The sequence below is a fragment of the Phalacrocorax aristotelis genome, chromosome 2 (assembly GCF_949628215.1).
Source record: "Phalacrocorax aristotelis chromosome 2, bGulAri2.1, whole genome shotgun sequence".
NCBI lineage: Eukaryota > Metazoa > Chordata > Aves > Suliformes > Phalacrocoracidae > Phalacrocorax > Phalacrocorax aristotelis.
Genome location: NC_134277.1, coordinates 136,095,181 through 136,109,511, shown reverse-complemented (window position 1 = coordinate 136,109,511; position 14,331 = coordinate 136,095,181). Strand labels below are relative to the sequence as shown.

Below are 14,331 nucleotides of genomic sequence, written 5' to 3'. Positions count from 1 at the left end.
GACTGAAGGGAACACGAGGTCATGGGCACAAAGCTCAGTAGCTCAGTACACCCCTAGTCCCGCTGTCCTTCACTTTTGTCCTTTTTCATCAAGACCTTCAGGACAGATTCAGTTTTTCCTTCTCAGTCATGTATTTATATTCTATGATCATAATTGAAGCCCGTAGGCAATATTCATACTACTTTTCACAGGCATCGGTTTGCGTAACAGATGCTCATTACAACAATTCCGTCTCTTCACTAGTCAGGGCTATGTGTAAAAAGGGAATACGTCATCACATTTGGGGATGGTGGGTTTTGAGTGTCTTCCCATGTAAAATCTTTCTGGACACGACAGCTGGGGACCTGGTTGGGCTCTGAGCCATTGTCTGTTTGAGTGGGCCACAGCTGCTAGGTAAATCGAACTGCAGAGTGCCTAAGGGAACTGGGAAGGGGGCACTTCTAAACTTAGACATCTAACTCAGCAAAATTGGTGCAAGGCCGTGTACATTAAGGCTACACCTGCATTGAACAGGGCATTCCTCCGTGGGGTGGGAGGTGAGCGAGTCAGCAGTGCTTTGCTCAGGGCAGTGCTGTGGGCTCACGTGGGCTGGTGGGATTTTCACTGGCAGAGGGTACTGAATCAGCTCTCCATATAATACCCCTTTCCTGGTGGCTAGCTCTTGCTTTTTGGGATGTGCTGGTGAAATATCCCTGCCCCTAAAAGAAGCAGTGAGATGCTGACAGCTTCACCGTTCTACAGGTTGATTCCTGAATGACAGGCATTTCAGTGCTGCCAGGGCTGCTGCTGAAGTAGATGCAGCGTAAAGGAGGGCAAATTATAATGCTGCTGATATTCTTTCACTGCGATTACAGATCATGTATCATATATCAGTTGCTCACTGGGAAAGAGCAGTACTTCAAGTGAAGTACTGTGGGAAAACACCTTTTTTCCTTAAAAAAAAGCAGATGTAGCTTCTCAATATTTATTTTTTGAAATGTTCATAAAACATAACTGAGATATATGGGATGAACTTGTGGTGAGAATCATATATTTGAGCAAATTAATTTCTGTGCTATGAGAGATGAAACAAGGTATAAACATGCAGGGATATATTCTGATCTACTTGTTATTTTTATGGCACCACTGTAAAAACCTCCTGCTGCAGCTATGAAGATAGTAGAATATAAGCAAGCATTCCTTTACCCTAGCAAAAGCTCACGTTCCTCAGCTGCTTCATAGTTTGAAAAATACCTGGATTTGCTGCTGCTGTTCGCGGTCCGAAGCAAGGACATCCTGAGTTGGCACCTCCTGGCTCGCTATTGTGCTCTGCTTTAGCATGTGACTGTGCATGCTGGACGCTGGTGACAATCTGGCTATTCACACAGCCCCACGATGTGGAGGCCTTGCCGCTCGTTCTGCACAAACATTGATCTTTTCCAACAAACAAATCCATAGATGTCAGGGCCAGGGATTTACAAAGGAGGGAGTAAAAAATCTGTTTGGTAGCTTAATGTTCTTGGTAGTCTTGTAAAGCAGCTTGCTGGGCAAACTACGTAATGAAATCTTCTCTGCACTTAATGGTGTTTTAACAGAAAGAGCTCAGGTTGCAGCTATGGAAGTTGTTGGTTTTCTTTTCAACGGTTAAAGCTCTTTTAATGCAGCCACAATGCACCGGTTTCCCTAGTGTAAGTGCTAGCGAGTCTCGCAGGAGAATCTCCGAAGCAAAAATAAAATCACAGTTTAATTTCCGTAACGCGGTGCAATTTGTGAGGGTGCATGTGCTTTCCTAGCGAATGCATTAACAAATCGCGAGCAGAGCCGCCGACAACGGCGGCTTCCGCAGCAGCCCCGCTGATCTCCCCGTGGCCGCGCTCACGCAGCCCCCTCCCGCTCGCAGCGCTAATTACGGGCAGCAGGTTGCTCCCGCCCTTCCCCACCCAGCCCGGACTAAGTCGGGCTGGCGAAAGCGAGCGGCAATTCACACCCGCCGCGCACCGCCCAGGGCTGCACAGGCGCTGCTCGGCAGGGAAGGGCGCTGCAGCCGAGGGCTGGGCCGAGGGGGGAGCACCGCGGCCGCAGGGACGGGGGCTGTGGCGGGACAAGCTCCTAAGTCCCGCTTTAGGACTCCTTAATACCAGGTTCAGAGCGCCGCGGCGCCGTAAGGCCAAGATCCCATAGACAATGGCATCTCTTCAGCGCCCCAGCAGGCGAATCGGGCCGGGTGGCGGCGGCTGCCGCTCCCGGGGCCGGGGGGGTGCCGGGGGGCGGGGATGTCCCGCCTCGCCCCTGCCGCCCCGCCGGCTACTGGGCCGGGCCCGGGCCGCGGCCCCCGGCCGCTCTCACCTGGGCGGGGCGGGGCGGGCCGCTGACTGACGTGCGGCGGGCCCGCCTCAGCGGGAGCGGGCGGTGCCTCCACTGGCAGCCGGAGGCGGAGGTTGCTGAGCCGAGCCGAGGAGAGCCGGGACCGGCGCTGGGGCCGCCATGGAGCCCCCGAGGGACTCAGGTAGGGCGGGGGTTCCCACCGCGTCTTGCCTCGCCTCGCCTCCGGTGGCCGCGCACGGCGGGTGCCGGCGCCTGGCGCTGCTGTGCGGCGGGGTGGGGGGGGAGGGACGGACGGACGGACGGATGGACGGCGGTTCCTCTCGCAGCCCTTCCGCCGCCCGGACCTGCCCTGCCCGACCCTGCCCTGCCGCTCGTGGCGGGCCCGGCTCGGCGCCCCCTGCGTCCCCCCATGCGCTCCCGGGGCTGGGCTGGGCTGGGCGGGAAATCCCCTCAGGCGGTAGGTGCCGCGGCGGGCGTGAGGGGCTCCGCGGCCAGGGCTGAGGTGGTTCCGCCGGCGCCCGGGGCCGGTGCGGGAGAGGGTCCCCCCGGACTGTGGGGCACGGGTGCGCCTCCCGTCACCTCCTCAGCTCGGGAAATGCGGAACCGGCGGGCGGGTGCGAGCTTCGCACCGGGGCGGGCGGCAGGGACCGGGGCGGCCCCCCCGCCCCCCCTCCCTCAGCGGGCGCCGCCGCTCCCTCGGCGACAAACGCCGACCTTCCCGCCGGGGTTAGGGGGGAGAATAAACTTTCTGGTCTCATCTAGGAGTGAAAGTAGAGTGGTTCCATTTTAAGAGCATGTAACTTTTGATTAACCAGTGCTGTGCGTACGGTTTGTTCCATCTTAACTGTCCCCATCGGAGGGCTGCTCAGCAGCTGGCAGCTCCATTTTGGCAGCAGGGCTGGCACCTCCGGGCGGTGGCCTGCGTGGCTCGCTTGGCTGCGGAAGGCCACGGCGCTTCGCTGGTGTGCGGTTTGCCCGGTTCGGAAGGCTGTTGTCCTAGCTGCCACGGTTGCAATGCTCTCCCTAAAACTTCGTGGTTTGTTTAAAAAAACAAACAAAACCCTTGGGACTGCTGCCCAAGAGAGTATTTGGTGCCCTGATGAAGGCTGACCTGAATGCGTGCAAAGCAGGATCTCTTGCTATAAAAGCTTCTCCCACAAAGGTGTGTTACATATATCCTACTGATCCTTGTATCAGCTGGACTCTCTCACATGCCGTCGTACTAAGCTACACAACAGGTGCTTTCCACCTGAGGAAGTAAGGCAGCCCTGGGGTCAATAAGCTACTTTGTTTGAGTAAGCTGGTAGGGCTGCTTGGCCCAGCTCAGTGTGCGCGACCTTGGACTGATTTCGTTCAGCATTTTCCTGCTGAGTGTGCTTACGATGGTACGAAGCGTTCACTTGTGGCGGTGGCAGTGTTGGAGACGCACGAGGTGCTGGTAGTGTAACCGCTGACTCTGTGCAGTCAAGCTCGCTGCTCTGCCAGGTGAGCTGGTTCAGGCGCCAGCCTTGATCGGGCCGTGCTCTCATTTAAATGTTTCAAGGCTGCTGGAGTAAACTTGTACAATTAGTAATGACTTTTGAGTTCCTTTGTATATAGAGAAAAGGGCAAGTTATCTTTGCTGAAGTGAAGATAATCTGGTCAGGGGCTGAACCTCCTCAGGGAGGTTCCTTCAACCATTCTGAAGTCCTATGTCTATCTTCAGTAGATGTAAATTAAAAAAAAAAAAAGACAACAAATGCCCAAACTATATTCTTGGGGATTGGAAAACAGAACTGTTTAGCCAGAAAACAGTACAACTGTCAGTTCAATCAGGCTCCAACTACAGGAGTATTAACACAGATTTCAGTATTTGTCCTGAAGTTCATTCTTTGTGTTTGAGCCTATTAAAAGGCAAACAGCTTTATTTCAGCTGCAGAGTCTTGAACAACTTGTAATGGAAAAGGAGAGTAAAACAGTGTGGTCTCTTGAAAAGCTTTGGTGACAATGCTGACGCTTTCTAGAGGCTTGTTTTGCTGTTGAACTCATTCTTGTATAAATACCGCTTTATATGAAGAGGGTACCGCACCTCAGGCTGTATATCAGCATAGTGTATTCTTTCTCTGCCTTTTTTTTGGAGGTGATTATGCTATTTTCTCTTCTGGGTGAGGTGAAGACCTGCAGGTACAGTGGGAAAATCTAGAATAGCCACACACTTGTGCCTGTTCAACTGATGGCTTCTGATACCGTGCTAGTTAGCCTTCAAAGATGCATTTCCCTGGCAAACTGGAGTGTTCACATTGGAAAATGTGCTTGATGATACGGTATTACTCACCAAAGTGACGTACTTGGCTAAAATCCAGGCTGCCCGGTCTTGTCTCTCGGGCTTAAACATCCTGGTTTGCCTCTTCTAACCAGAAATTAATTTGTTTAACAGTGTGAGTCAGAGGTTGTACTTTTCGTTGTTATGATGACAGCTTTCTCAGCTAGTGAAACTTGGGAGGTGGGAAGAAAATCTAGGTTATAGATAAGACTGCAGCCTAACTATACAAGGCTAATACTCCAGGTGTAAAATGTTTCAGTCTTCCCTCTCTCCTGAGCGGTCAGATATGGCAGCAGTCCTTAAACAGTTGTTACTAGCCTACCATCAGAACCATCGAGGAATTTTTCACTTGAAGTGTCTGTTTTCCGCAAAGGGATGTTTGGCCTGGCTGAATGCTTCTACATGGTGCTCGGTGCAGTCCAACTGCTCTGGAAAGCTTGGGCAGCTAGCGCTCGGGGTCTCTTGCTCTGTGATTACAAGCACCAAAGGATGCGCGTTGGCTCAAGCCAAACAGATGTAATGTTCTCCTGAGATGAGTCCCTTGTTCTATTGCTTTGCATTAAGCTGCTGTGAATAAAAATCTGGTCTTCCATTGTGTGGACTCAGTTGCTGAATGGACTAATAACTGCAGTTGTGTTTTTACAAAGATTCTGGGTGCTTTTTCTTTTTTATCCACAAAAAATTGTGTACCTGGTTTTGCTTGCAAAAACAATCTCTCTGTGGCTTGCCCCTGTTACTGTTAGCGCTGGTACAGTTCACCACTGGAAAAATAAGGATGAAGGTACCCCAACGGTAGAATCAATGTGCTGACGTGCTGTAAATGAGAAGACTGTCACTGAGCAGTCTCGTGAAGGCGTGCAGCATGGCACAAAAAGTTATCTAGTAATACTGCATCTCTGATGTTGTGTTTAGGGGGTTCCGCATATGCTTCAGCAGCTCTTCACTTACGTAACCTGGTGTCTTTCAAAATCTTTTGGCTTTGTGGGACTGAGGAGTTCCAAAACACTACACATGATTTCCTGAGAGAGTATGTACGGCTTTCTTTTCCTAGAGCCTTGTCTTGCATTTGTGGGGCTGACAAAAGGGACTGTAATGTTCCTTTTGTGCAGAAAGAACTTGTTGCTGGCAGTAGGACAAGATTTCCCCTGTTGTCCTAATTAACAAAGCTGCACCTTTTTGTGCTGTTTTATTAGTTTTCTTTGTCACTAGGTGCTTACAGTACTGTAGGTAAGAGTTTTTTTTTTCTTAATGTGCAATCATGAAATCAAACACTTTTAAGAGTGCACAGCTGTTGTCAGAACTGCAAAGAAGAATGATTTCACTGAACTGAGCATTTGTAGCAGTGACTTGAAGATAAGAGGGGAAAAAATAGCAGAACAGTTACATCAGTAGGACCCTTGAAAGCAGCAAGTCTTCCTCTCTCTTGCATGAAAAACTCGGAGCGGGGGGAAGGAGGTGGAAACTGCACTGTTCTGACTCAGGCTGAGGGTCCTGGCTTGACAGGGTGGCGTTACGTGAGTTATTTAGTGGCGTTCCTATCCTCCCCCCTCAGCCGGTGCCTGAATGAGGTACTGAACTGCAGGGGATCAGTGCACTGTGTTGGAGGGACGCTGGAGCCACTGCTGCACAAGCAGCTGCCATGTGTCAGCATGGGGTGGGCAGCTGGAGGCTGGAGCAGTGACAGCTGTTCCTGCCCTCTCCAATGCTTAGGCATTGAAGGGTAACTTGAACGCTTCATTCATGCCCACACCCACTTCAGGAGGATGTGGAGGAGGGACCCTACCCAGCTGTCCCAACAGTGGAAAGAGTCTGTTGCTTGTGGTATGCATGGATCTTCTGTCCCTGTTCCCTATAACCAGTGCTGTCACATGCAGTCAAGACAACCCTTCACCCAGCCAGAGTAAAGCCTGCTCTCAGACTTCTGGGAGTAGGGAAGGCTTAGCTAAGGATCTGCTTCCTTTGATCCTCCAACGAGGCCAAACTGTAGCTGCCTAGGGCTTTTGAAATCCCAATGACATGAAATAGATGCAAGTCCTGTGTGTTCCAGTTTCCCACTCTTTGAAGCCCTGAGAAGCAGCCCATGGGTTCCCCCTTCTCCCACTGCAAATGCCCATATAAGAAATGGGGGACCTTGGAGGCTTGGTCTGACCTTGCTGACTCAAAACAAAGCGCTGTGCCTCGGCTCGGGTTCAAGAACTGCGCTGATGCAGGCTGGGCAAGTGCCTTGCTCTGCTTGGTGTGGGTGCTTTGTTGGTGAAGTGGGAACAGTTGATTTTTATGGCTGAAGTTGGCTGCCATATGTTAACACCTCTCCTAAAGCTGGCCTGGGCATGAGTGCTATTGAGCTGCTTTCAGCTGTGCCTGGAGACTTCTGAGCATGGCCCCTTCCATCTGCAGGGGCTGGCAATAATCACATACTGTGCTAGTCTGCCTTGGGAATTTTATTTGTATTCATTTTCTTGCTCCTGTTTATCTTGTACATTCATTTTTTTCCCTTGTGTTCTACAACTGCTAATTACAGTAGCCCTTAACTAACAGCATCTGCTTCATGAGCAAGATCTCTGCTTAGTCCCGGGAGGAGCTGGCTGGCAAGGGAAACAGGTGTTGGGGCTTCTGATGCTTTCTCCCATGCAGTGACCCTTCTGGGTGTGGGCACCCTGAAAGCTGCTTTGGCTGACCTAAGTGTTGTAAAGGCTGGGGTGCTGGGTAGGCTTTGTCCTCTTCCTTCACAACCATTTGCCCCTTCAAAAGGAAAGAGTCCAGGTGATTTTCATGGGGAGGGAGCCCCTCAGTCAGTACAGAGAAGCCTTGTGTGAAGTCAAGGGACTAGATTTGCCATGCAAAATCAGTGAGTTATTTGTGGATTGCTGATTCTTGAGGGTGGTGGACGTTGCTGCAGGTAAGGGAGGATATCAGCTGCATCTCTTCTGAAAGTGATGTTTCCATGGCAGCAGATACAGTGCAGGGAGTCTTCCTGAAAGCCAATGTTTTCTTGACCATCTTTCAAAAGAAAAAAAAACAACTAAAACCAAACCCAAACTACTCCATTCTTAGTTTAATAGGAAAAAACAACAGTGTTGGTTGCTGAATCCTGTGCAGCAGACATCTGATGGGTGTGGGGTTTTTTGATCTTTTTAAGAGAAGCTCACCTCCAGGTAGGATGATGATGACCCCACTGTTGCCTCCACTGGAGTCTTTGTAATATGAGCACTTCTGATTTGGGATTTGCTATATGGAGAAAAGGAGGTGTTTACCCTTTTCCTTTTAATATCCTGCAGTGAGTAAGCAGAAAAATGTCAAAGGGTGACTGAAAGGGAAAGCAAGCATTAAGTGAGATTAAGCGCTACATTGAAATGCTCTTGTTCAGCCAAAACTGTCACTCTGTGGCAGCTTCAATTTAAGACTCCAGAGGGACACCTTTCTTTCCTGTTAAAGGTAGCGAGCATCTTCAGAGTCCCTCATTAAGGTGTGAATTAGCCAGAGCCTTCACTCAAAAACCCTGTGTTGGAGGGTAGGCTTTCAACCACAAACCTTCTCTTTTGAAAAGGCCTGCAGTAACAGACCAGCTCCCCCTAAGTTTCTAATCTGGATCTCTCCTGAAAGTTCAATGCCACTCCTGCCATTTCCTGTTGCTCCTCTTCCTCCTCCTCCTCCTCCTCCTCCGCCCCTGGTTAAGGAAACTGAAAGAATATGTAGCTGTGTGTTGGCTTTGGCAGTTTGGCAGAGCAATACCGTGAGCTAGGGTAACTGATGTTGAATATGGTTGCCCTGCTATGAAAACACTTACTTCTGGCAGAGGTGTAGACAGCTATATGGATTTTTTCTACTCCTGCAGCTACAAGTGGTGGCAATTGTCTGCATGAGTCTGCAGCCAGTTGCCCTTGGGGATGGTGGGGGCAGTGCAGCGGAGAGTACACTGCCTGCCAGCAAATGCTGGTGTGTGGAAAAACACTCATTGTGCTATTACTTGCTCCCGAACAGAAAGGGCTGATCTGATGCTATCTAGCGAGAAACTAGCGCTACTATTGTGGTGTGAATGCTGTCGCTGAAAGAGGCAGCTTTCCTGTTTCACAAGCCGACTTCTCTATTGCAGAGCGTGAGAGCAGAGCAGTAAGTGTCCTTGGATGCTCACTGACTGTGGAGTGCTCCAGCAAATGTATACACTGCCTTGGCTGATGCTCCATTAATTTCTGCAGAACAGAGGTCTGTAGGAACATGCTGTGCTGCGCACAGTTTGGAGTGACAGGCTTCTGAACTGCCCCTCTCCTGCTTGTACCCTACCAGCAGCACAACAAATGTGTGCTGTGCTTTAAAACTTAACAGGCAAAGAGGAAGCATGCTTTGTGTGTGTATATATATATATATATATATATATAAAAGAAAGCTAATAACTTATTCTTAATGTAGTTGAAATTTTAATGATCTAATTCAAAAATCATTATTAGCTTCTATCTCATTACAGAAGACGACTATGCACATGAAGTCTTAGTAATAATAAAGGTAACGTTGTATGCACTTAGTTTTTACACCTTTTCCTGATGTTATTCTCATCCTTCCCCTGGCTTCTGAGGCCAGTAGTGTGGTTCTGGTGGTGGCAGGGGTATTATAGCAAATTGTCATTATTGTGACTCCTTTGCTGGGAGGAATAGGATGTTGAGGGCTTCTTCCTCACTGTAGGATCCACTGGGGTCCTTCTGTTATGTTTGCTTTTTACACATTTGGTCTTTCTTTCATTGCTCTGAAAGCTCCATGTTACATTCAAATCTATTATATAAAGTGCCTTTTATGTATTTTAGATATTATTTCTTTGCTCTGTAACCTCAAATATTTCTGTCCAGCTGCACATCTCTGGTGATTGATGACTTCCCACAGCTGTAAGTCTTCAGTGTCAACTCTGTGCCCTATTACTTATCATGCAGTGCCTGTACTGTCACATGCTGTGTGTCTACTTTGAGATACACCAAGTAAAACAAAGCTGCAGGTGAATCAAGAAGAGACCAGACAGAGCAAGTCTGACAAGCCTCTAGCCCTGAGGCCTTGCAAACTTGGTTCAAAGCTTATGGCCTGTTACTAGCAATGGCAGTATGGTTATCGTGAGGTAACAGGAGCTGGTGAGCAGCTGCAGCTTGCTGGGGGTGGTGGGAGAGCCTCTCGGAGGCAGAACAGAAGTTTTCTTCCTGTTTTGCTTTCCCTTCTCTATGAGCTAGAGGGGAGTGGAGTTTCATCACAGCCCCTTAAGCCCGGGATATAGATGAAAAGATGTGCCAAGGGAGGCAGCCTGGGCTGGAGTTGGTATTTTCAGTTAGGTGCTTCCCCTGTGCTTTGCTAGGATCAAAGCCCACGCTTGGCAGTGATTTTGGTTCATGAGAAAAACCTCAAACACTGAGAAAGAAGCTTTGTAAGTTAACGTTTCTTAGTTGCTCTTTAGCATGGCAAAACTGCATGTTTTAGCTGTGAGCAGTGGGGATGTTGCTCATGTCTGTTTTCCTTTTTTACTTTAGAAAAAAGTACTTTAACTAAACTATTAGCAGGAGTCCTAAGATAAGCAAGATTTGCTCTTCCTAGAAAGGTTGGACTAGGTGATCCCTGAGGTCCCTTGCAACCTGGGATTCTGTGATTCTGTGAAAAAGGCATCCTAATCATCCCTCTCTCTTCCACTGTTCTCTGCCTAAACATGTAACATGTCATGGCTTTAGAAAGTCTTGATTAACTTGATAAGGATAGCAGAATTTAAAAGAACTCCCCGCTGCTTCCACCCAACTTATCACTGTCTGATGTTCATTGCAGTGCTCTACAGCAGTCCAGTTCCTGGGAATACTCGTACAATAGTGGACATCTGCAGCCACTGGCAGGAAGGGCTGCCTTTGAAGAAGGCCATTTCTCTAAATTTGCATCTTCTGGTCACCTGTAGTCTCTGCAGAGTAGTCTGGGGTCCTGATATGTCCCTGTCTCTGCTTTTCCTCACACAGGCTCCCGGGCGTGGAGCTGTACAAGGACTTGCCCACAAGCATCTTTAAAGAAGCTGTCCTGTAAGTAGGAACCAGTACTTCCAACCCAAAAAAAGGGGTCGGGGGTATGAAATGGGCACAGCTCACACTGGCTGAAGTGCATCTTGCTCTCTAGTTGCCATATTGCTCTGTAGAAGACAAATCTGTTCAAAAGTGTTTTGCCTATACCTGAAGAGTATTGAGAAGCAGGCTGAAGGCAGAGCAGGAGCCCCCAAATCAACTGCTGTTTTTAACTAACCTGCTGACTCTTCTGTGCGCTTTGATTACTGTTTGCAAAGCTTAGTTTTATGTCTGAACGTAGACAGGCTTCAGTCTGCATGAGTGGATTGCATGCTGCTGCGTGCTGTTTCCATAGCACCACTCAAATCTGTGCTAGGCAGTCCCTGAAGAGGCTTGCTGAGCAGCTGACGTGTGTTCAGGGATGAGGAGCATCAGGAGATGTACCAGCCTAATGCACAGGGTGGGGAAGGAACCTTATTTAAATATTGATTTTGCTGCTGCCAGATGTCACTGTCTTGGCAGAATGAAAACAGGCCATTATACTGCAGTGTGCTTTGCTTGGAGCTGTGAGCTCTTAAAAGCACCATTCACGCTGTGTGTTTCATCTCCTCGACAAGCTACTTGCAGCATTGTGCTTCAAAACTGGTGTGGGTTTTTTTTTTTTTGAGGGGATTTGATCTTGAGTGAGCGGATAGACCTGCAGTGAGTTCTTGTATTTTTCTTCTCCCAGGACTGCTCCGGTGCCTGCCTGGCAGGTATTTGTTTTACCTTCTTGTCCTCTGGGTTGTGACAGCCCTTTGCATCCACTGCCTAGGCAGACTCTTCAGGTGCTGTGCACCTGTAGTGCCTCGAGTAGGTAGTGTACAGGCCCTTGAACAAGGGGGTGTGTCCTCGATGCATCTACCTGCTGTGGCCAGACTACTGCCATGTGGTCCGTCACCACCTCTGGAGTCAATTGAAAAAGCAGGGAGCAGGAGTTACTGCAGAGGATCCCAGAGACACATTTCTGGACATCTGAAGGTGGCCAGGTGATGTGTCTAAAATTGCAAGCTGGGGTTGTGCTGCTGCCTGCCAAGTAGTTGCTCATCCCTGACCTTCTTACTGAGCACCATGTGGGTCTGGTTCCCTACTTCTCCCAGGTTTCGGGCCAGGTTTGGACCACTGCATGCTGTCTTCCCCACCAGCTCCTGCTCCAGGGTGCATGGGGACATCAGGCCCAAGCTTGGGCTGGAGACACACACCCCAAACCCAAGTTAAGTATGTGTGTGCGTGTGAGATCCTGTGCTCCACAGAAGTTGGCTTTTAATTTATGTAGCTTAACTGCTAAAAACTCTACTGTGACTTCTAGCCAGCTACTACTGTTGTATGATTTAAGCAGTAATTTGGAAGGAGGGAAAGACTTTAAAGCTTTACTGTTGTTTTCTCCAATAAATCAGTCCCTAACTGCAATAAAGGTGTTTCTGGACACCCACTTTAAGCCTCCTAATTTGAAGACTCTGAGGAAGGAATAAAGATACACTGCTGCCATTTAAATAACTGTTTCTAGGAATCAGTCTTAAATACTAACGTTTTCTGAAATACATTTGCATTTCTTAGCGCGCTTCTAGCAAATGCTGAGGTACAGCAGTGAGACCTGTCTGTATCTTGTGAACTACTACTTGAGTGTTGTATACTGCTCTTGATGCTCTGACAGGGCTGCAGATCAGTCTAAATCATGGTCCTTCCTGAGTTCAGTGTTTTGCTAGAAAACAGATTAGCACTTCACTTAGTCTAGCAGAATGAGTGTGGACACTAAGCAAGTAGAAGTAAACCTTTTTGCAAAAGTAAAATGCAGTGGTTGAATGTTTTTCTTTTTCATAAGATTTTGATTTCTAGGTGTGAACAAGTCCTGCCTTCCTGCCCTTCATGTTAATCTTTAAATACTCAATCAACTAAGTTTTTTCTTTTCTGGAGAAATCTTTTGAGTATTTAATGTTAGGGGCAGAATCCAGTTTTGGACTGCATTGTCTCCAACATAATTTGTTCAGAGAAACACATCTACTGCAACTGTGCATTTTATTACTCAGTTCCAGCAACCAGTGCTGCTGCTCAATATAAACTCATTTAGTTGTGTTTCCCATCGGGGGAGAAAATACCCAGAAGCTCATCAGGCATGTAACGACTGCTGGAGAGATGTTGCGTACATGCAGGACGCTGTTGCCGTGTGCCGTGCCACACAAACTGCCTGCTGGTTAGATTGGTTAGACAGTACAGAGCTTGTGTGTAAAGAAGCAAGAATATCATGGCTTTGCTGAAGTGTGTACGGGGGTAGTTGTTCAGTATGCTTCCCCACAAACCATGGTTCTGAAGACTTGGTTTTAACAGACCAGCAGTGTTTTTGGAAAGGCAGTTAGTGCTCTGAGAGCATAGCTGGGGTGGTAGGTGAGCCTTTTGCCTAACGCACCTCTCTGGGTGCATTGCTTAAAACACCAGCTTCTGAGCTGCAAGTTGTTCGCACTGTTAAGTGTACAATTTGTTCCTGCAAATAGTTCTGGGTTGAGGCAACCTCCAGTATCAGTACAAGCTGGGGGATGAAGAGATTGAGAGCAGCCCTGCAGAGGAGGACTTGGGGGCACTGGTGGATGAAGAGCTGGACGTGAGCCAAAACTATGTGCTTGCAGCCCAGAAGGCCAACTGTATCCCGGGCTGCATTCAAAGAAGTGTGATCAGCAGGTCAAGGGAGCTGATTCTGCCCCTCTACTCTGCTCTGATGAGACCCCACCTGGAGTGCTGCGTCTAGCTCTGGAGCCCTCAGCACAGGGAAGACATGGAACTGTTGGAGCAGGTCCAGAGGAGGGCCACAAAAATGATGAGAGGGCTGGCGCACCTCTCCTACGAAGACAGGTTGAGAGGGTTGGGGTTGTTCAGCCTGGAGAAGAGAAGGCTCTGGGCAGACCTTATTGTGGCCTTCTGGTACTTAAAGGGGGCTTATAAGAAAGATGGGGACAGACTTTTTAGTAGGGCCTGTTGTGACAGGACCAGGGCTAATGGTTTTAAACTAAAAGAGGGTAGATTTGGACTAGGTATAAGGAAGAAATTTTTTACAGTAAGGGTGGTAAAACACTGGAGCAGGTTGCCCAGAGAGGTGGTAGATGCCCCATCTCTGGAAACATTCAAGGTCAGGTTGGATGGTGCTCTGAGCAACCTGGTCTAGTTGAAGATGTGCGTGTTCATTGCAGGGGGGTTGGACTAGGTGACCTTTAAAGGTCCCTTCCAACGCAAACCATTCTATGATAAATCACAGACACTGTCTGAATCTTTAATTAGGAAACTTATGCAACCCTTCAGGAGTATTTGGGGCATCCTGCTTTGATACCTTTCTGTGTAGGTTGCAGATAAACATGAGCGCTATGGTTGAGAAGAGCAGTGGTGATAGGTTTCTGCATATTTCTAAATAGTAGCAAGTGAAAGCTGTTAGAATTAATGCTCTGAAGCTGAATGGTGTCAGCTGGCTTGCATGCCTGTCACTGAGCAGGTTTTTTGGTGTGAAAGATTTCTGGAGATTGTATAAGAAGGAAAGCAACTTGAGTGTCAATGGAATCTGCAGAGCAACCTGCTGAGTGCTTCCTGCAGTGGCAAGGAGTGTTTTTGGAGTAAACAGCAAAAGGGAGAGCTTTACTGGAATAAATTTTCAGTCATCTTGAATTCTGTTCTATCACACTGGTACGTGAAGTCTTA

General features: G+C 48.5%; 1 protein-coding gene across 1 annotated transcript in view; it reads left to right on the top strand.

The window, feature by feature from the left end:
• The first annotated feature begins 2,358 nt into the window (after nucleotides 1–2,358).
• TPD52 (tumor protein D52) overlaps nucleotides 2,359–14,331 on the top strand; it is a 42,781-nt gene continuing 30,808 nt past the window's right edge. The window contains exon 1 of the mRNA XM_075085295.1: nucleotides 2,359–2,485. Coding sequence (XP_074941396.1) covers nucleotides 2,464–2,485 — 22 coding nt within the window. The 5' untranslated portion in view covers nucleotides 2,359–2,463. The remainder of the gene's footprint in view (nucleotides 2,486–14,331) is intronic.